The sequence below is a fragment of the Dendropsophus ebraccatus genome, chromosome 2, assembly GCF_027789765.1.
Source record: "Dendropsophus ebraccatus isolate aDenEbr1 chromosome 2, aDenEbr1.pat, whole genome shotgun sequence".
Classification (NCBI taxonomy): Eukaryota; Metazoa; Chordata; class Amphibia; order Anura; family Hylidae; genus Dendropsophus; species Dendropsophus ebraccatus.
The window spans coordinates 70,546,967-70,570,406 of record NC_091455.1 but is presented as its reverse complement, the minus strand read 5'-3'; the positions used below and the strand labels follow the sequence as shown (position 1 = coordinate 70,570,406).

At 42.2% G+C, this 23,440-nt stretch overlaps 1 protein-coding gene across 2 annotated transcripts; it reads left to right on the top strand.

Moving 5' to 3' along the window:
• Nucleotides 1-503: 503 nt before the first annotated feature.
• Nucleotides 504-13,826, top strand: ZBTB14 (zinc finger and BTB domain containing 14). Of its 2 annotated transcripts, none has more exons than XM_069960091.1 (3): nt 504-571; nt 8,031-8,082; nt 11,223-13,826. In XM_069960091.1, exons 2-3 carry the CDS (start codon nt 8,080-8,082, stop codon nt 12,579-12,581), a joined length of 1,362 nt encoding a protein of 453 aa, XP_069816192.1. In that variant the 5' UTR covers nt 504-571; nt 8,031-8,079; the 3' UTR covers nt 12,582-13,826. The 2 variants fall into 2 exon arrangements, with proteins under 2 accessions (XP_069816192.1, XP_069816190.1); XM_069960089.1 differs by lacking the exon at nt 504-571 and adding an exon at nt 655-980.
• The last annotated feature ends 9,614 nt before the right edge of the window (nt 13,827-23,440 follow it).

Here is a 23,440-nt window from a genome sequence, read left to right as displayed (position 1 = left end):
AAGTGTGGTAGAACCGTACAGATACAGTAATACATTGTATAGACATATATATTTAACTTTTAATGTACTTTTAATAGAAAACAAGTTTTTCTTATCCGGAGTTCCCCTTTGAGGGGAAAAGAACTGCAGCTTTTCTGCAAAATAAACACCAACAGAAACCTGACAGACCTCGATAAGTTCAGTGGGGTCCCCTGAGTTCGGTATTGATCTGTTGCTGCAGGTCTGTTTGGTTCAGCTTGTCAGTCAAAGGACAACTAGGAAGAGACTACATACAGCATATGAGACAGTGCGAAGCTAGTCTGGTTATCCTCCAAGGCACTATGGAGCTAGCCTCTGTTTATCCAGGTTATCAGCCTTCTCCAAACAGGCCGGTTGGTCAGATAATCCCATCCCCCTGCCCTGCCTGTGAACTCCCATGATCTGACGGCTACAGCACACAGCAGCCATGGCGGCTGTCCCCTCCGCAGCCACACGAGGGCTCCCACATCCCTGTGCCCGCAGCACTTTCCTCATCACTGAGGCTGGAGACCACAGCCGCCCGCCGCCGCCGCTACCTCACACACCGCACGAGGTCAGGCACGGAGCTGCTCGCGCTGCGCTGACTTCCCGCGGGAGCCCGCGTCTACCGTCCCCGCTCCATTGTGCGCACCTGACTGCGGGCGCCCCGCCCACTTGCGCTGTCGTGTGAGCTCGCCCCTGATAGTTGATGTCGCCGAAATCCATGCAGCGGGCGGCACTAGGCATTTGATGTAACGTGAATAAGCACTGCACATATACACAGCCCTCTGTTATATCCGCCATGTTACTCAGTGTGAGAGGCGTGAATGGCGCCCCCGCCCCGGTGCTGGGCCGTCCTGTGCCTGCGCGGCGCGCCCTCTCCTCACGGCGCATGCACAGGAGCCTCACAAAGACGTGCACAGCTCACGTACCCTGCCCGCTGTAGTTCCCCCGTCATAGAGCGGCTAACGGCCGGCCATAAGGTAAGCGCCCCCGCCGCGCAAAAGCGCCAATCGGCGGAAGCCGGCTGCGCCGCGGACCGAGCTCGGGTGGCTGTGCGCGCTCCCGGTGTTTTCCCGCTCATTAGAAGCGGCTGTCATCAGAGCTCATAATCCTGTGTACTGCTTTACGTTACCGTGAGGAACTCAACTAACGGCAGGGCTGAGAGCACGGGCTCCGCACAAGGGGCTGCTGATGTGAGCATGCGCTGCAGCCATGATGGCGGCCGCCCGCCCGTGTGTGGGGAAGCGCGGGTGCTTGTTGTATCGGTAGGGGCGCGCAGCAGTGCTGGAGAGTGACCCGGAGTGCGAGGACGCCTCACGTTACGGCTCCGCGCCGCCTCCTCACAATGGTGCGGCCTGCTCACCTCCGCAGCCGTGCACGGAGCCTGTGTGTACACTCACTGAGGCGCGTTATATGGTGTGGAGGGCTGTACACGGATCTGCTCCGTTATGAGGAGGATATGGACGCGTGGATGGTCCTGTGTTAATAAACCATATTATAATATGACAATAAAGAAATAAAAGCGTTACAATATACTAGTGAGCTTTTCATAAACACGAAAATGATGAGGTTACTGGGTGTCTGCTCCAATCCCGGGCAGTAATGCTGAGCACACACCTGCCATAGTCTCCTGGTGAGTCCTCGCGCCTCGTTTCCACACTCCGGCCTGAGCTTTGTAAACGCTCATATAGAATTTCTGTAATATAGTGGATTTTAAGAAGGGTTTTTGTTTTTTTTTACCACTGGTGAAAGTGTGTTTAAAGAGGTATAGACAGGATAGGGGAAAGATATTAGATTGCGGGCAGGATCCGATTTCTGTATTTTGAATAGAGCTGCAGGGATGGGACATGACCCGTGGCTCTATTTGTTCCTATGAAGCTGATTGAAAGAGCCGAGTACAGTGCTTTTCCGGCGTACTCCATAGGAATGAATAGAACCGTGGGTCATGTACCGTACCCGTGGTTCTATTAATAGTACAATAGCGGTGGCCTGGTATGGAAGTAAGACCCCTCTCCTGCACAATCCACAGGATAGGGGAAAAGTGGATTTTTCCTGGACACCTCTTTAATAGAGATGAGCGAACCAGGTTCGAGTCCACCGGAACGTTCGGCATTTGATTAGCTGAACTTAGATAAAGCTCTAAGGTTGTCTGGAAAACATGGATACAGCCAATGATTATATCCATGTTTTCCACATAGCCTTAGGGCTTTAACCCCTTAACGACAAAGGGCGTATAGGTACGCCCTATTGCCGGTAAGGGCGTTCAGAGCGGGGCTGCACGGCGACCCCGCTCTGAACCGCGGCGGTCCCGGGTGCCGCGTGTAGCCCGGGACCGTAGGTATTAGCGGGCACGGTCCGATCGCCGTGCACACTAATACAGTAATCAGATGCAGCTGTCAAACAGCTGTCCAGCATCTCCCTGGTGTCTAGTGGCGGAGAGCGCTTCTCCGGGATGTTATCCCGGAGAAGCGATCTCCGTTTCTGAAGCCGGCCGGGGACCGCTCCAAGTTGGCGCCGTCCCCGGCTCAGCACTCGTTTGTTTCCGGCTGCAGCAAACGAGTGCCGATCTCATGGATCTCTGCAGCATATCTATGCTGCAGAGATCTCAATGAGAGATCAAAGTGTATATACTAGAAGTCCCCTAGGGGGGCTTCTAGTATATGTGTAAAAAAAATAAGAAAAGTGTTGTTGTGAATAAAAAGCCCCCTCCCCTAATAAAAGTCTGATTCACCCCCCTTTTCCCAGGTTATAAATAAAAGTAAATAAATAAACAAACATGTTTGCTATCGCCGCGTGCGTAATCGCCCGAGCTATTAATTAATCACATTCCTGATCTCGTACGGTAAACGGCGTAAGCGAAAAAAAATCCCAAAGTGCAAAATTGCGCATTTTTGGTCGCATCAAATCCAGAAAAATTGTAATAAAAAGCGATCAAAAAGTTGTATATGCGCAATCAAGGTACCGATAGAAAGAACACATCATGGCGCAAAGAATGACACCTCACACAGCCCCATAGACCAAAGGATAAAAGCGCTATAAGCCTGGGAATGGAGCCGTTTTAAGTGACGTATATTTGTTGACAATGGTTTGAATTTTTTACAGGCCATCAGATACAATATAAGTTATACATGTTACATATCGTTTTAATCGTAACGACTTGAGGAACGTGCATAACAAGTCAGTTTTACCCCAGGGCGAATGGCGTAAAAACACATTTCCCCCAAATAAACAAATTCCTTTTTTTTTTTTTTCAATTTCACCACACTTTGAATTTTTTTTCTGGTTTCACAGTGTACTTTATGCAAAAATTCAGCCTGTCATTGCAGAGTACAATTAGTGACACAAAAAATAAGGGCTCATGTGGGTTTCTAGGTGGAAAAATGCAACTGCTATGGCCTTTTATGCACAAGGAGGAAAAAACGAAAACGCAAAAATCGAAATTGGCTCTGTCCTTAAGGGGTTAATCAAGTTCAGCAGCCACCGCTAATCAAATGCCGAATGTTCGGGTTCGGATGGACTCGAGCATGCTCGAGGTTCGCTCATCTCTACTCTTTAACAAATGATGCATTTAAAGGGAAACCACCAGCTGCAATTCATGTTTCAAACTTCTGAAACTGTTAGTAGAGAACGAACTTGCCAAAAGTTAGGATTCGCAAGAACCTGAACGATTGGCATTTGAATTGTTCTGCCTGGAGAAATTAGATGCAGCCCGAAGACTGCTATCCATGTTTTCCAGACAGTTCTGGGGCTGCATCCACATTCTTTAGGCAGCTGGATTCAACTGAAGATTGTTCAGATTCTTGCAAACCTAAACCTTGCAAGCTGGAATGTTTTTTGCCCACCTGCCTCTTTGGTTAATTGACACCTGGAAGCTGAGTCCCAATTGGGTCAGGAATGGGAGGGGGTGTAAGGAGGTGTTACAGCTTGCTGCACTTCAGGAGCTGAGAAAATCCTCTTTGACTACGATCTAATAAACAATTTTTCTACGTTCTAGAAGCACAAATGGATATATGGCGGATATTATGTTTATTTGACAAAGGTGTCAGCAGTTTCGAATGTAAATTGTATATGACATTCCATTTAAAGGGCACCGGAGGACAGAGGGAAGAGTCCACCCAACCCCTGGTGGAGCCCCGGATACTTACCTCATCCTGCAAGAAGAAATGAGTCCGACATACATAGGAAATCACTGGAGCAGTGATTTCCTATGGACGTCGGACTCCTCTCTACTCGTTTACATAGCGCGCGCAGAATTTTGGGCGGCGAATTCTCTGCGACAGGAATTGCAGGATGAGGTAAGTATCCGGGGATCCACCAGGGGTCGGGCGGGCTCTTCCCTCTCTCCTCCGGTGACCGGTTCCCTTTAACCCCTTAAGGACTGGGCTAATTTTCATTTTTGCGTTTTCGTTTTCTCCTCCTTTTGTATATAAGGCCATAGCAGTTGCATTTTTACACCTACGGACCCACATAAACCCTTATTTTTTGCATCACTAATTGTACTTTGCAATGACAGGCTCAATTTTTGCATAAAATATGCTGCTAAACCAGAAAAAAATTACATACGCAGTGAAATTGAAAAAAAAATGCAATAATTTTTCTTTGGGGGGGGGCTTTGTTTTTACAGTGTGTCCTATGGAAAAACTGACATATGTTCCTCAAGTCGCTATGATTAAAACGATATGAATAACTTTTATATTAATTGATGGCTCTGAAAAAAATAAAACCTTTTACAGAAAATAAACGTTCCTTAAAATCGCTCTTCCCATGCTTAAACATTTTTTTTTGTTTTCACATACAGTAATAAGAAACCACCTGGGGGACTTCTATATACACAGTACTGATCTCCCATTGGGATCTATGCTGTGTATATAACAGAGCACCGATCCATCAGATCGGTGCTCTATTATAATGGTCTGCTGCAGACCATCTGAATGGATTGCCGAGCCGGGATCAGCGTCATTCCGATCAACAGTATATGTGAAATAAAGCAAGTTTGCAGTATAAGTTTATTTTTTGTTATCCTGTTGTAAAACAAAGCTATAGTGGTGCTTTGGATTATGAGCATATTTCGTTCCGGGACCGTGCTTGTAATCCAAATCTACTCTTAAACCAAAACAAATTTTCCCATAAGAAATCACTGATATACAGACAATTGGTTCCACACCCCAAAAATAATGATTTTTTTATTCTGCGGAGTATAATGTATAGTAAGGACATAAACCTGAAAAAAAAACAGCAGCAGTTTGTAGATACAGAATGGAGATGCAGATCCCAATTAAGCAGTAGCGTAGTACAACAGCCTAGAATTGAGAAGCAGGCTTGCTATCAGAGGTCTGTGTGGTCATATGACAGCAATAGGGGAGGGGTGTGTGTTCAGCACGGACCACGGGCTGAGAGCACGGGCTCCGCACAAGGGGCTGCTGATGTGAGCATGCGCTGCAGCCATGATGGCGGCCGCCCGCCCGCCCGTGTGTGGGGATGTGCGGGTGCTTGTTGTATCGGTAGGGGCGCGCAGCAGTGCTGGAGAGTGACCCGGAGTGCGAGGACGCCTCACGTTACGGCTCCGCGCCGCCTCCTCACAATGGTGCGGCCTGCTCACCTCCGCAGCCGTGCACGGAGCCTGTGTGTACACTCACTGAGGCGCGTTATATGGTGTGGAGGGCTGTACACGGATCTGCTCCGTTATGAGGAGGATATGGACGCGTGGATGGTCCTGTGTTAATAAACCATATTATAATATGACAATAAAGAAATAAAAGCGTTACAATATACTAGTGAGCTTTTCATAAACACGAAAATGATGAGGTTACTGGGTGTCTGCTCCAATCCCGGGCAGTAATGCTGAGCACACACCTGCCATAGTCTCCTGGTGAGTCCTCGCGCCTCGTTTCCACACTCCGGCCTGAGCTTTGTAAACGCTCATATAGAATTTCTGTAATATAGTGGATTTTAAGAAGGGTTTTTGTTTTTTTTTACCACTGGTGAAAGTGTGTTTAAAGAGGTATAGACAGGATAGGGGAAAGATATTAGATTGCGGGCAGGATCCGATTTCTGTATTTTGAATAGAGCTGCAGGGATGGGACATGACCCGTGGCTCTATTTGTTCCTATGAAGCTGATTGAAAGAGCCGAGTACAGTGCTTTTCCGGCGTACTCCATAGGAATGAATAGAACCGTGGGTCATGTACCGTACCCGTGGTTCTATTAATAGTACAATAGCGGTGGCCTGGTATGGAAGTAAGACCCCTCTCCTGCACAATCCACAGGATAGGGGAAAAGTGGATTTTTCCTGGACACCTCTTTAATAGAGATGAGTGAACCAGGTTCGAGTCCACCGGAACGTTCGGCATTTGATTAGCTGAACTTAGATAAAGCTCTAAGGTTGTCTGGAAAACATGGATACAGCCAATGATTATATCCATGTTTTCCACATAGCCTTAGGGCTTTAACCCCTTAACTACAAAGGGCGTATAGGTACGCCCTATTGCCGGTAAGGGCGTTCAGAGCGGGGCTGCACGGCGACCCCGCTCTGAACCGCGGCGGTCCCGGGTGCCGCGTGTAGCCCGGGACCGTAGGTATTAGCGGGCACGGTCCGATCGCCGTGCACACTAATACAGTAATCAGATGCAGCTGTCAAACAGCTGTCCAGCAGATGTGAGCCCCAGCCTGAAGTGGAAGTCTGTGAGGGAGACTTCCTGGGTCAGAATACAGTGCTGTAGATCCCACTATGCAGACCATGCCCCTTCCCCACTCGCGCTCCCACCCAGTACAAGGAGCTCTTAAACCAAGGCAATGCTCTTAAACCAAGTCACAATTTTGAAAAACTGTGAGCTCTTAAACCAAATTGCTCTTAAACCAAGTTACTCTTAAACCAATGTACCACAGTATTTCCTGTTGATTTAGGTTTTAAAAGCTATAACAACAAGCACACTTAAAATAGTGTGTGCAGACATACTAGAACTTATTGCAGACACCCCAGTAGAATAAGCTGGGAGAATTGCCTGGTAGGTTCTCTGCCATCTGAAAACTGTCTAGAAGATAATATAAAGATGACACATTGACACTGTTGTGCAGCGCTGTTCCTTAGGGTACAAACACACAGCAGATACGCAGCAGATTTGATGCTGTGTTCAGTTATTTAGATCTAATCTGCTGTGTATCGCAGCAGTAAATACGCAGCGTATATGCCGTGTGTGTTTGTACCCTTAGTGTGAGTTTGAAGCTTTGATCTGGCATTTAAAAACTGTGATTCTCTACTTATGCATCAGGGTAACTAGTGCGTATGCTTAGTTCATTGAACAGCATTGGGTCAGTGCAAATTTCATTCTACAGCAGGTTCTTTGCATGTCAGTCATGGCTGGAGGGGCATGATTACAGACAAAGAGAAATCACCTGGGGCCCATATGGATATAGTGCTGCTAGGTTTTAGAAGAACATGGAACTTTTATAACAATGAGCAATTAAGCAGTGGGAGCTTTTTCATAAGTAGTGTTAGGGTATAAACCCACGCAGCGTATTTACTGCTGCGATACGCAGCAAATACGCAGCAGATTAGATCTAAATAACTGAACACAGCATCAAATCTGCACCACCAAATCTGCTGCATATTTGTTGTGTATCTGCTGCATATACAGTGTGTGGGTTTGTACCCTTAAGCAAACTTTGAGTATGCTCTGGTTTGTCAAAACCCAAGCATGTAACATTTGATTAGTGGTTGCTGGTGAAGTTGGATGCAGCCCCAGGAAGCCCTGGAAAACATTGACACAACCATAGGCTTGAAGTTTGCTCAACTCTATTCATAAGCAAAACCTACCTTTACGGTGCGTTCACACCTACAGGATCTGCAGCTGATTTTCTGCAGCAGATTTAATTTAAATAACTGAACACAGCATCAAATCTGCTGCAGATCTGCTGCAGATCCTGTAGGTGTGAACACACCATTAAACTAGGAAACATTTTCAGTCTTGCATATATACTTCATCATGTTTATATAAATTATTACTAATTATACTTTCTCTTTATTTCATATAGGTTAATTTATACTTTGAATTGGCAGCCTCCAGGAAGGACATCTTTGTTCATGGTATGAATTTTGTTTCAAAATTGAAAAAAAAAAATTGGAGAGATACACACTGGCCCAGTTTACTAAAACTTTCTATGTGGAAACTTGAGTAGACAGTCTTAGGCTGGGTTCACACACTGTATACTTCAGGCAGTATTTGGTCCTCAAGTCAGGTCCTCATAGCAACCAAAACCAGGAGTGGATTGAAAACACAGAAAGGCTCTGTTCACACAATGTTGAAATTGAGTGGATGGCCGTCATATAACGGTAAATAACTGCCATTATTTCAATATAACAGCCGTTGTTTTAAAATAACAGCAAAAATTTGCCATTAAATGACGGCCATCCACTCAATTACAACATTATGTGAACATAGCCTTTCTGTGTTTTCAATCCACTCCTGGTTTTGGTTGCTATACAGCCTCACAAATACAGCCTCAAATATACATAGTGTGAACCCAGCCTAAAAGCGTAACTGTCATTTCAGGGTCATTTTTCTGAAAACATTAAATATCAACAGTACAAGCGATTTTAAGAATCTCTGTAATAGGTTTTATGTACTAAAAGAGTTTCCTTCTGTACTGAAAAAGCAATCTCCCAGCCTCCCCCCTCACATCAGAAGAAGCAGGATTTCTGTCTCCATTATGTGGCTATGGAGAGGGGAGGGGCTGTTAGGAGTGACTGAGCACGGAGCAGTCCTGCAAAGCACAACACCCTGCAATCTTCTCTCAGTAAGTTCATAGATAAGCACTGACCTTTTTGACACCTGAATTTAGCGTTTTAGGTGCCCAGACAGTCTACAAACAGCTGACCTTCATGTCACCTCTTCCTGCTCCCTCATCTCCCTCAGCCCCTCCCCCCTTCATAGGCTTACAATGGAGAGAGCAGAACCCGTCCTCACTGGCTTCTCTGTAATGAAGACGTGTTTGCCTGATAATGCACAGATAAGAAGTCAGGGGGGGAGGCTGGGAGATTGCTTCTTGAGTACAGAAGGAGGCTTTTTTTGCTGATGAAACCTATTACAGAGTTTCTTAAAATCGCTTATACTACTGATTTCTGCAGTAAAAAAAAACATGACAGTTACGCTTTAAGGCTATGTTCACATATGGTATTTTTAGCGTTAATTATGCATTTTTGATGCTATTTTGCCGGAAATTGCGCAATCACCACGATTGCAAAATTTCGCTGCATAAACCCATAATAGACACACATAAGCCAATTACATATAAGCAATTTGTGAACAAAACCTTAAAATACGCGAGAATTATCAATAAAATGCAGGTTGTTTAAAGAATATACTTTTTTGGTTCTAAGTTTAGAACAAAAATTACTTAAACACCTTAGTGACTGAGGTTTTTCCCCTTTGTTTTATTAAAAGGCCATAGAACTTTCATTTTATTACCTACAGACTCATATGAGGTCTTATTTTTTGCAACATCAATTGTATTTTATAATGACACACAGAATTTTTCCATAAAATATGCTGCAAAAATTCAAAAATAATAAATAAATTATATATATTTGCATAGTGAAGTTGTCTTCATCTTTACACCATTTGTCGTGGTAAAACTGAGATGTTAGCTGTGTTCTCCAATTCAGAACAATTATGATGATACCCAATTTATATAACTTATTTTAATACTTTTTTAAAAAGGAAACCAATCATGCAAAAATCGCTATTTCATCTGTGAATAAGCTCCTATATGCCCCCAGCACTGAAAAAGTACTTTTTAAAACAGGTGATCCGTAGCTCCAAACTAGGCACAGCTGGCAGTAAATCTTCTTATACACTGATGCTCCCAGGTAGGTGTGAATGCTGGCGAGATATCCTACCATACGTTACTAGGTAGGATCTCCGGACCACCAACATGCCCAGATGAGTTTAAAAGAGGACCTGTCACCCCCCATGCCGGAGTGACAGGCTCCCGACCCCCCGCTAGAGCCCCCTATACTTACCTAATCGCGCCGGGTCCCTCTTTTTGATCTGTTCCGGTGACAGAGATTTCAGCTCCCGAAGCCCAGCGCGCACGCTCCTGAGATGAGTCCGGCGCTCACTTTTTCTGTATCTGATCGGTACCACACTTGTGTATGTGTCACTTTTTCTTACATTTTTTTTCAGGGATGTGATATGAGCAAAATCAACAATTTTGTACTTTTGCTGTCTTTTGCACTTACCGCATGAGATCAGAAATGGGATAATGGGAAAAGAGGGTGATTTAAGTATGGAACCCCCCCAAAAAAGAAAAGAAGAAGTGTACCTGAAAAAAGATGATTCACTCTCATACATAGAAATATGTTTATTGGGTATAAACACAGATCGGACAAACAATTAAAACCAATTAAAATCCATAGAAACCATCAAGGGAAGGAGGGACACCCTTAATCCCAAGACCTCAACAATTTCCTAAAAATAAGTAGCAAGCACTGTAACACAATAGAAATATATAAACATTCAGTACAGAGCATAAAGATATTGCAGCTGCTGTGTACAAAGTGCATCTTCCAAGAATGTGATAGATACAGATAGAATAAATTATCAATTGAAAAAGCAAAAAATAAAAATTGACAGCAAACCGACAGTGTGCAAGGAGAAGGAAGTCAATGCATTACCACGTGTTCTGTTCCATCCATTACTTCATAGGAGGTAATAACTATTGGCCGCACATCTCACTGTGTAAATGAGATGTGTGGCTGATAGCGAAACATTTAAATGGCCGCACGAACGAAGCAGGTGTCGTGCTCTCTACAGACATTGCAAACGCGTGCCGATAGACTAGTCATAGAAATCTGTGGGTCATGTATAGCAGGAGCATTTCTCACCATATACAATGATTGTGTAATGTGAACATAGCTTAAAAAATAAGCAGGCCAAATTAGACCCTAACAGTATGAATCGAAAACCCAAAAATCATAAACCACATTGGTTAAAAAAAAAAAAAAAAAAAAAAGCCCACTTACCACTCAAATGACCCTTGGTATAGGTTGAGCTCGACTCTCACCGCTTTAATCACACTCAAACTTTTCTTCTTTTTGGTACTAAATTGCTTAATTTTAACTTTTATGGGAAACTGGACATATTAAATAAAGTTGATACACAGAGGAAATTATATATGTTGACTGTCACTTTTGTTCTTTTTTTTTTTTTTTTTTTTTTTTTTTAGGATTTTTTTATAAGCATGTCTGAAACACTGAAATATAATGATGATGATCATAAGACTGTATTTTTAAAGACTCTCAATGAGCAACGACTTGAAGGTGAATTTTGTGATATTGCCATTGTTGTTGAAGATGTAAAGTTTAGGGCACATAGATGTGTACTTGCAGCTTGTAGTACATACTTTAAGAAACTTTTCAAGAAACTCGAAGTTGATAGTTCGTCTGTCATTGAAATTGATTTTCTTCGGTCTGATATATTTGAAGAGGTTCTTAACTATATGTATACATCAAAAATTGCTGTGAAGAAGGAAGATGTGAATTTGATGATGTCTTCTGGTCAGATACTTGGCATCAGATTTTTGGATAAGCTATGCTCTCAGAAACGTGATGTTTCTGCAAGTGATGACAATCCTTCATCTCCAAAAAATAAATATACTTATGAAACAAGCCTGAAAATAAGTCGTCAAGTTGGAGAGCCTAATGAGAATCAAGATGATGAAGTAGAAGAGATTGGAGATCATGATGATAGTCCTTCAGATGACACGGTTGAAGGCGCTGCTCAGGTCCATGAAGAGGAAAAGTTACCTGCATCAACACTGCGAGTTCAGGAAGCAATACTCAAAGAGTTAGGCAGTGAAGAAGTGCGCAAAGTTAATTGCTATGGTCAGGAAGTTGAAACAATGGAGACAACTGAACCGAAAGAGTTGGTACCACAAACCCCACAAGCCCTGACTTTTAATGAGAGCATTAATGAAGTGAAAGATGAGCAAGCACCAGCCTGGACCACAGCAACAGGAGATATGAAATTTGAATATTTGCTGTATGGTCATAGGGAACAGTTTGCATGTCAAGCATGTGGTAAAACATTTACTGATGAAGCTCGTTTGCGAAAGCATGAGAAATTGCACACAGCCGATAGACCGTTTGTATGTGAAATGTGTGCCAAAGCTTTCACTACACAGGCTCACCTAAAAGAACACCTAAAAATACATACTGGTTATAAGCCATACAGTTGTGAAGTGTGTGCCAAATCCTTTATCCGAGCCCCAGATCTTAAAAAGCATGAAAGGGTGCATAGTAACGAGAGGCCATTTGCATGCCACCATTGTGATAAAGCTTTTAAACACAAATCTCATCTTAAAGATCATGAAAGAAGACACCGTGGAGAAAAACCATTTATTTGTGCTTCATGCACAAAAGCATTTGCCAAGGCATCAGATCTGAAGCGCCATGAAAATAATATGCACAGCGAACAACGTAAACAAGTGACAACCAGTGCCATACAGAGTGAGACTGAGCAATTACAGGCCGCAGCAATGGCTGCTGAAGCAGAACAACAACTAGAAACCATAGCTTGTAGTTAGATGGTAATTAAATGGTTTGTGATGCTCTATTGCTATGTTTACATTACACTGTTAAGGTGCAGATGTGTCTGTTTCCTGTTTTTAGCAAAGTGTTACATAGGACCGGGCAGAGTAGAGAAGTAAAAGAGTACCTGTCACTAAGTACGCAGAACCCAGAGCGGCATGCATTCCATTTGTCGCATGAAGTTTGGGTATTCATGGAGACAATCACACCGACTTGGTGCTGCGCGTTACCCACGTTCTGATCCAATTAGGGTTGTGTGCTTCACATATCTTTGGTGGTCTTCCCCGTAGGTACCCAAACTTCCTGCGCCATATGGAATGTATGCCACGCCAGGTCCAGCCCACTTTGTGACAGGTACCATTTAATAACTATATTTGTATATATTTTTTATAATTGATTTTTATGTATTTTAGCATAGATAGATGAAACTAAAGTACGTTCATATATAATTTCCCAATCTCTTCCCTTCCAACTCCTCCTACTTTTTATTTTTGAACAAGAAACAAAAATGATCATGTACAAACAGTGTAATGTGTGTATAGTGAATTGTTGTTTTTTTATGGTCTAACCAATTAAGAATTTCAATGTGAATACCAAAATGTTGGGGCTTACTGTGTAAACAAGAACCATAGTGTTAGAATATGCATCCTAATATTATGATTAGTTTTGTACATTTATTGATTGGTACTAAATTTAGATGAAATGTGTTTAAACTATAAGAAAAATAAAGAACATAAATAAAAAGACAAAAAAGCATGTAAAAGTAAGTGCTATATAGTAATATTCGGTAATTTATACATTTGGCAGAAACGTTGTTGGTGAGACGGTTGCAGTTTTATGTGCTTTATATTTTATTTACATCATATTGTAACTTTCAAGGTACATGCATAAACTTCCATTCAGTTTTACGCTACAATTCAGATATGTTGGTATAAATGTTAAACTGTGGCTGAAAGTTTGTTATTAGAGATGAGTACGTTCGAGTTCACGCGAACCTGATTGCTGAGAATTTGAGTCACGCAGCTGTATTTGTTTTCCATGCAGCCCTAGGGCTGCATCCATCTTCTCTAGGCTGTAGGATTCAAATGCCAAATGATTGGGTTGTGAACCCAAAATTAGTGTAAGTTTGCTCATTTCTATTTATTATTCTGTTATACAGGAAATATTTAAAGCGTAACTGTCATTTTAGGGTCATTTTTCTGAAAACATTAAATATCAACAGTACAAGCGATTTTAAGAAACTCTGTAATAGGTTTTATAAACCAAAAGAGTTTCCTTCTGTAGTAAAAAAGCAATCTCCCAGCCTTCCCCCTCACATCAGATGAAGCAGGATTTCTGTCTCCATTATGTGGCTATGGAGAGGGGAGGGGCTGTTAGGAGTGACTGAGCACGGAGGATTTCTGCACAGCACAACACCCTGCAATCTTCTCTCAGAAAGTTCATAGATAAGCACTGACCTTTTTGACACCTGAATTTAGCGTTTTAGGTGCCCAGACAGTCTACAAACAGCTGACCTTCATGTCACCTCTTCCTGCTCCCTCATCTCCCTCGGCCCCTCCCCCCTCCATAAGGATAGAATGGAGAGAGCAGAGCCCGTCTTCACTGGCTTCTCTGTAATGAAGACGTGTTTGCCTGATAATGCACAGATAAGAAGTCAGGGGGGGAGGCTGGGAGATTGCTTCTTGAGTACAGAAGGAGGCTTTTTTGGCTGATGAAACCTATTACAGAGTTTCTTAAAATCGCTTATACTACTGATTTCTGCAATAAAAAAAAAACATGACAGTTACGCTTTTATATCAAAACAATGCTTCTTATAATAACTACAGTATATAAGCATGCTGAAAATGTTTTTAGGTTACTTATGCCCTTCACATCAGTTCTCCTGGTCACCCAGCTGGCCAGAGAAATACAGCCAGCCCCATTTATTTGAAAAAGGGAAAAATGGTGAAGGGGACACAGCACTAAAGTGCACCTGTAAAGATTTTAGGGGTATAGGTAAGCCCATGGCCACCTGCTTCTAGCTGCCTTCCACCATTTGATTGACAGTCCTTCCACCATTAATTGTCGTCCTATCATTCTCACCTCTTTAGACTGTGTTGCTGCGCATGTGAGTGGCTATCAATCAAGTAAATGTGGGCATAGAGAAAATGGTTATAAGTACATGGGCTGGACTTGCCTGGGATCTTGCTATGCAGGGAAACACCCCCTGGGCATTTAAGTTTATTTTGCATAACTGCAAAATGGTTACCTCAGCACTGAAGGGGACAATAAAATATTAGGAAAGAATAAAGATATGCATATATTAATGTTAAAAAGCCCTTTGGAGCATTAGGTTTAGTGATACCTCTAAAATCCTACTCATATGTCTGCTCTTAACCACCACTGCTGCCCTATCATTCTTAGAATTGTAGGGGTCCCAGAGAACTCCACAGATCATAAAGTGATAGAATATTGTAGCTATATGGCCTCACTTTGTAAATTGGGAGTAACATTTCCATAAACATAGCTGATATTATTGTAGTGGCTAGTTTCTGTAAATGCTCTCTAATTCCTAGTCTCTACAAAGCTGTGGAAGGATTATAATGTATAATTGTATTGGATAATAATCATAACAATAAAAATCTAACATTTATTTATAATCTGTCCCATGTGCTTATAAAATTTATCCGACACCCTTAAAAGTTTCTGTCTGGTACAGTCGTAATTGTTGTGCGGAAGAAGTGATATAACAAATGACAGATTCAACTACTAGGAAAAATATTTTAATTTTCTCCAGATTTGTGTGTGAAATTGCCAATGCTTCTGTTTGGCATTGAGCTGTGTGCTAGGTTTTTTTAATGTAAGTTCTGGTCCTAGCAGATTTTTTTGGTGGTACTGCTGGCATTTGTGGTTAGTCATGCACAAAAAAAAAAAAATTCCCAGTCTTTCCTCTATACATATTCTCTATTTATATGGAACGATGGGGGCCCGACCAATAACGTAAACGAGCTCCGATCTGCTAGATTGGCGCTCTTCACTGGGCCTATTACACGCCACGATAATCATTTAGCAAGAACATTGTTACTGATGTCCTTGCAGCCCTTGCTTAAACAGTAGACATTACCTATCCACGCTCCATGGCTCCTCCTGCGGTCTGCTTCTTCCTGGGTCCGGCGTAGCGGCAGCTTCAGAGCGGCCTGTCTGAGCTGACAGTCCACTCAGCTATTCACTGGGCCTAAAGCAACGATCAGCTGATGATCGGCTCATCGGCTGATCGTTGTCTCTTACAACGATATGGCCTATTATCACTCCGTGTGATAGGGCCCTTAGGCTGCATTCATACATTTGTGATATATGGTGTATAAGCTGACTGTATATCATGGAGTGAACTGTTCAAATCCTACGGAACTCCCTGCATCATAATTCATTATGATGCTGTGAGCTCCGAAACAGCCAAAACTCTTGGCTACTGGACCGACTGTGTCCGGCTACAGCAGTGTAGATATTTAACGGTTTCAGAGCTTACTGCATCATAATGAATTATGGTGCAGGGAGTTCATCAGGAGTTGAATCAGTTCAGTTAATGATATACAGTCCGTTTACGGACTGTATATCATAATTGTGTGAATGCAGCCTTAGGCCTTATTCACACGCTCTGTACGGCGATCCCACCAGAGGAGGACCGCGGCACAGATCCCCCAAGAGGAGTGCAGCCCCCTGCCACCCAGAGCAGAGATGACAGAAGCGCAGAGGATAACTACTGGCCAAGGCTAGTAGGGGGGGGGGGGGGGGGGGGGGGCGTTTGAACGGCTGCATTAATTTGAATGGTCCCTAAAATTGTCCTTGTTCACGGATCAGCAACCACGGCCAATTTTATTGGATGTGTGAATGCAGCTTTAGGCTATGTTTCCACACCGTATTTTAACCTAAACAAAGAGGTCCTGGAAGTTCCCTACACTACATACTTGCTGCGGTCTAAACGACCGCAGCGAGTATGTAATTGTACCGCCCTTAACCCCTTCTGCTCCCCCGCTGTGTATATACTTTACCTGTCCTCGCTGCACGGGTCCGGCGTCCTGCTCTCCTGTCCGGCCAATTAGTGTGTTGCCCAGCCGCAGCCACTGATTGGCCGGGCGGGAGAGCAGGACGCCGGACCCGTGCAGCGAGGACAGGTAAAGTATATACACAGCCGGGGAGCTGAAGGGGTTAAGGGCGGTATAATTACATACTCGCTGCGGTCGTTTAGACCGCAGCAAGTATGTAATGTATGGGAACTGCCAGGACCTGCCGGGCTCGCAGCGAGAATCACGCTGCGAGCCCGTCCGTGTGAATATACCCTTATTGTGATATCTGTTTACAGTAAACAAGGGAAATTTTGATCTTTTCTATGCTGAACATACTGTATGTTTTTCCATGTTCTTCCTCCAATAAATGGTGCTTAGCAGATGATTTAAAAAAATTTAACTGTGAACATCTTATATTTTATCTCTAACTTTAGTGATTTTACATAGCACAAGTACATATTTAATGCAAATCTACATTGAGCTAAAAACAAGTTTATTTTGTATTTTTTTTGTAACTAAGAGGTTTTAATGTTGTGTTTTGTTTTTTTTGTTTGTTTTTTACGTTCTCTTTGTGCATGAACTAATGTATAGAATGCCAGTCATCAAAATTAATTTGTATACCTGGTTTAACTGGTGGTTATCATTTCTTTTAAAGAACAGATATTCAAGCAATTAGCATTTACTGCTAAGTGGTTTCAGAGGCTGATTATGATTTAAAACTGCTATTAACAATAACAGATCGGTGTCAGATTATAATTTTCTTTTCGTTATCGGGTAATTATAGAATTTGCTTTACATGTAGTGGTAGAAAATCAGTATCAAGTTGGTGTCACATAGTGTTTTTTTTTTCCTTTTAAAATTCCACTGCAGGTCTTGAGCCAAAGGGGGATTCCAAAGGAATGGGAAGTATATAGGGAGGACCTATACCTCTATCTACTTCCATGCTGCATACACTTCTGGCTTTGGCATAAAACTGCAATGTGTGACACCAGCCTCATGACTATTTATGATTCAATAGTCAAATAATTGGTTAATATGACCAGTCTTCCAAAACAAGGGCCAAGGTATCAAGTGTTTGGGCTGCTGATATAAAGAATGCTTTGCTTTAAAGTACTTTGCCCATCAAAATAATGTTTCCTATGACTGGTTACAAAAAGGGTAGTATATAAACTGCCAGTACAGATCGTAAGTCATATGAATTTGTGTGATTATATGTTTGCATTTTTTTAATTGGTCATTGTACTTTAGTTCATAGTTTGTGCATAAACATTCATATTGTCTACAAGTCTCACAACTAATTAGGAATGCTTCTGCAGAATTCTGTAGAATTCTGTTCTGTAATTTTCAAATATAGCTGCAGTAAATTCATGAATTCCCTTATTTTCAAATAAAATAAAATGGTTTACAGGTTTTTTTTTCCATTCATTTATTGTGTCTATTGAATAAATACTTGTATAATTCACAAAATCTATAGAAGAATATTATACAGTGGTCCCTCAAGTTATTTCCTGACCATTGTAACCGGAGACCAAACTCGACATGCTACAGACAGTCCGTATCTCCTGCAAATGTGAACAACTAGATAATCAACCAATAAAAGTGGCCTTTTTACTTGTAAGACTAGTATTACTGAAGTGCACGCAGTGTTTGGCTGTCTAGTAGTACCTCTCTACAGTACAGTGTGATACTACATGTTCTGGACTGCTCCTTACTAGAGATGAGTGAGTAGTAATATTCGAAATTCGATTAGAATAGACCGCGGTGCTCGAAATTTGGATTGAATATTAAAACCCATTGAAGTCAAAGAATAATGCTTTTTTCTTGGAAACCTAAATTCGACAACTTGGAGGTCACCAAGTCCACAATGACACCTTAGACATTGATGCAAACACCTCTGGAATGCAACTGGGACAGCAGGGAAAGTATGCCTGGGTGCATCTAACACGCGCAAGTCGCAGTATTAAGCCAGTATCACAGGCTCTCAACAGTACACTCCAAACAACAAAACCTCCCTTTAAAGTGGAAAAATACAAGAAAACCTTCTTTCCTCTACATTAGCATGGACAGAAAGCCAAATTGTAATTAAAAGAAAAATTTTCTTTTACCCCTTTAAATTACATTGCCTATGCCATCTGTGGTTGTCATAGGCAACGTAATTAAAGGGGTAAAAGAAAATTTTAAAACAGCACCCCCCCCCCTCCACCGCTAACTGTCATTATGGGATGTGGTTACTTATTACACATAAAGGGGGGTGAGTCTCATGGAAATCATGTAAAAATTTAATTTGAGGCTCTTGAGGTGATCTTTATGTATGGCCGCAGGTGATACGTAACATATTCATTTTTTAGTTAAACCTTGCGCAGAGCGCGATAAACTGTCCTGTGACATTTTGTATGTACCAGGAGCTCAACTAAGCCAACAGTGGCATATATAGTATGCCTGTAAAGATTTACATATGGTGGCAGGGGATAAGTAACATGTAGTGTAGAGCCAAATAAAGTGTTCTGCGACAATTTAAATGTAAAAAATAGGCTAATAAAGGAGAATTATAAACTGCCTGTCTGTCTAAGCAGCTGATGTTCTGGTAGTCTATGCACTGTAAGGAGGGAGCTATATGCTGTGTTGTGTAGTAGCCCTAACAAGGTTTTTTGGTGTCTTGCCTGTCTAAAATCTGTGAAAATACTTACTGTCCCTATTCCAGGATCTCTCCCTCAACTTGTCCTGCAGTGAAGCCTATTCTTCACAATAAACAGCAGCTGCCTGTCTGTCTGTGAGAATAAGCAGCTGATATGCTGGTAGCTAGCCTGTTCACTGTCTATTAAGAGCTATATGCTGTGCTCTGTGTTGTTGTAGCCCTAACATGGGCTTGCCTGCCTGCTATCAGGTAAAATCCTCACTGTCCCTACTCCAGGATCTCTCCCTCACTAGGTTCAAGACTGCACCTGAAGATGAGCAGCTGGAGCTAAATTCTTATAGTTTGAGGTCACATGAGTAAGCCATCCAATGTGTGTAGATGCTGTTCTTGCGATGCCTGCGTTGTCCTAGAGCCTGTCACACTGTCCCTGCATAGTTATTGGCTAGAATGAAGTGCCAAGCATGATGGGAGAAGTAACAAATTCTTACTGTTTTCTCTTAGATAGTTGATCGAAAATAAATGTATCAAATAGTGTATTATTCAATTGAATCTCTACTTGATTGACTACTTTTCACTCATCTGTACTCCTTACCTGTGCCAGGATGAGTTGCTCCTTTGGGCACCAGGTGAGGGTAGGTTTATTTTTATGTGACCTGTAAAAAAACATTGAAAATACTCCAGTCCTCTACATAGAAAGTTTTTTACAGCTTCCAGTAGCTCTTTTTGACTGCTGTATGTTCCATTAAATCCTTATTTTTGTTTTATTTTGGGATGATGTTATGAAGGCTTTAGAACCAATTACCAGGTTTTCATAGACTTTTGGTCTCAAAAAGTTCTCAACATACAATGGTCGTCCTGGGACCAATATTGTAACTTGAGGGGCCACTGTATATGGCAGGCTGTTGCCTGTACAGGTGTTCCACTAAGTTTTATAACACCTGAGGAAATTATCTCTTTCAGGTATCGATCAAAGGGGAAGAAGGAGATGTACTTACGTGTTTTCCCTATTAGGTGTCACTCTTTCTTGTTTATGTATTAAGCACAGATGAAGGTATTATGGGTTGTTTGTCACTTGTTCTTTTCTGTCCAATTACATTTGCAGATGTTTTCCCTCACTTTTTCCACCTACTACACTTCTCTCTCCTCAGCCCACCAATCACCACACAGCTAAAGCTCTTATTACACGTAGTGATTATGGCTTAAAGATTCGCTATAATGATTGATCGCTAGTGAAAACTAGCGATTTTGTAGCGAATGATTCTGAGGTTATTACATTCACAGATTATTGTTATGAACGATCGTTTTTACGTCATTTAATGGTTGCTAATTGTTCCTCAGGACGATCCACACGTTTTATTGGTGAACGACTTATTACACAAACTGATATGTGAATGATCGGTGAACTACCAATGAAAATTTTTCAATGATTTTTCATTTGTTGTTTAATCAGGGGGTGTTATCACATCGACAGATAATAGCTCATTTTCAATTGTTATTGATTTTTTTTTTTTTAAACGATAATCACTCTGTGTAATAGGGCCTTTAGTTTACGCCTATAAAAGGGAGGTAAGTTTCTGGTGGGAGGTCTTTTGTCAGTAGAGGTGGGGAGGGACTGAGACACTTAAGCAAGCACACTTTCTTCTATGCAAGTAACCTGCTTTAACATGGAGTGATAAACCCTTGGGAGGGTTAGTGTCCTCTGAGAAAACCTTGTACATGCCCATCCCAGAAACTCTCTTAACTTTAGGGCAGTAACCACCACAGATAGGTACTGACCCAGTGGGAGAAATATCAGGAAAGCTAGCATATCCTGTCTGCACAGGTCTTCTGGGAAGTCTTGGAAAGTCTGCTACACCCAGTTGTAAAGGCCTGGGGCTCGTACTACCCAACCTAACACTCACTGAACTGTTTAGGGCAGAAGGCAGTCAGATAGCACACTATCTAAACGTGAGTATGAGTATTCTCTTCTACACACTATCCCGGCAGAGTACACAACTACCTGGACATGGCGCCCAAGATGCATCCCTGCTCTCTACTCTGTACCACTTCTCCTAACTACTACTCACCTGCACCTGCTCTTAAAGTTATACTGCTACTGTATTGTATTGCACTTAAGATTTCAAGTAAACTTCATCTGGTTAGGTGCTGAAATCTGGGTTATCCTCGTCTTCAAATGCAGTGCCGTTTGCCCGGGGGTGGGTTCCAATACCACTCCTGGCCACCATGACAAGTGTCCAAGCGACCCAATACCCACCTAGCTGCTGCAACACCGCATAGCTACCCCAGCATAGGCCAGTAGTGTAAATCCAGAAGTAAAACAGCATCTGGCACTCCACATAACTTATTTTTAAAGGTTCTGCCATACTTCAAATGGGACAGATTTGCATATTTCAGGATAGTTTCCAATACCCAATGCAACAATAATGCAGTGTTCATCATGTATGCCTTAAATGCCCCAAAGTCCCTAATATTTTCCATCTCTTTTTATCACTGGACACAGACTTTAGTGTCACAAAATGTATTGAAATATTTTCAGATTTTATAGTTAACCCCATAGGGGGAATAAAATAAATGATGTAGAACAGAAAAGGTACATAACAGTAGGCTCCTGATGAAAAAACAGTATATAGCAATTTAAAACGAGTTTAAAAAAAAAGTGATAACAGAGTGCCTGTGAGAGGAAGTACTTCAAATAGGGAAGGTTTAGTTTCTAGCAGGGTAGGTGGCTGCATATTCTACCCAAAGTTGCCAGACTTCAGTGTATCTTTCAAGGGTATCTGAAGCTTAATTTTTTACTATAACATTATATTATTATAATTTATTATAACATTACTCTGTGGACAACCGCTTGAATAGAATGGGGATCTTAATTTGGCAGCTATATAAATTCTGGCAGCCATGTGAACGTATTGAAGTAACTTTTGCTGCTTGAAGTTGGTGGAAGGAAACTTGTCCCCCAATCGGAGTACTGATGGCGTTGTTGGAAGGGTTTTTTAAAGCAGGGATTTAAGTATGGCCAGTTTGAAGTCCGAGAAGTTTGAGACCATGGGGAAAGTCAAGTATGCAGTGCATTGCCAATATTTAGACAAAACTAAACTGAATAAAGATATGAGAAACCTGAAGTTTTCTCTCTGGGATAGTTGAATCCTGATTAGGGATGGTCCGAACAAAGTTCGATTCGGGTTCGTATGAACCCGATTTCTCGGCAATGATTCCCGCTGTCTGCCCTCTCCGTGGAGAGGGTGGATACAGCAGGAGGAACGCCTGGAAAACTGGGATACAGCCATAGCCATAGGCTGTATCCCAGTTTTCCAGGCGGTCCTCCCGCTGTATCCACCCACTCCACGGAGCGGCCACACAGCGGGAATCTGATGCCAAGCGTTCGGGTTCATACGAACCCGAACCTCGGCAGTTTCGGACCATCCCTAATCCTGATTTTAAATACAGATTTTCAGACCTTTCTCTTCCTTTAGAATGCTTTTATTCATTAAGTTTTGTTCACACAACATAAGTTCCGCAGGAATCATGGCTGTTGTTACAATGGCCATGATTCCCACGGAACTTAGGTTGTGCTGCCTCCTGAGGGAATCTCGGCTGGAGTGTATACACATAGTATACACTCCAACAGGGATCCCTAGCAGCGCCGTAATTTTCTGCGGCCGCTATTCATTGAATAGCGTCTGCAGAAAACTGAGTCAGTGCACACTATGGAGCGAGCGTGGAGTTCTGCGGCTGAACTCTGCGGCTCCAATGATCATCCGGCCGAGAAGATGGAGCAGTGGGACAAAATCCCTGCTGCAGTGTGTGCAAACTTGGTCAAGAACTACACCAAAAGTCTGACCTAATTGCAAACAGGTTTCTGTACAAAATATTATGTTATGTTTTTCTATTTTATCAAATACTCCTTTCATGAAAAATAATGATTTAAACAATGTGATTTTCTGGAATTGTTTTTATAGATTCTGTCTCTAACAGTTGAACTGTGGCTACGATACAAATTACAGACCTCTCCATTCTTTGTAGATGGGAAAACTTTTTAAATCAGCAGTGTATCAAATACTGTACTTATTTTCCCTACTGTATGTTGTGGATTGGGTGGATGAGCAATCAATCATAGTAGGGGGAGGGTTCACATGGTAAATAAAAAGACACCTGGAATTGTTTACTCACCAGTGCT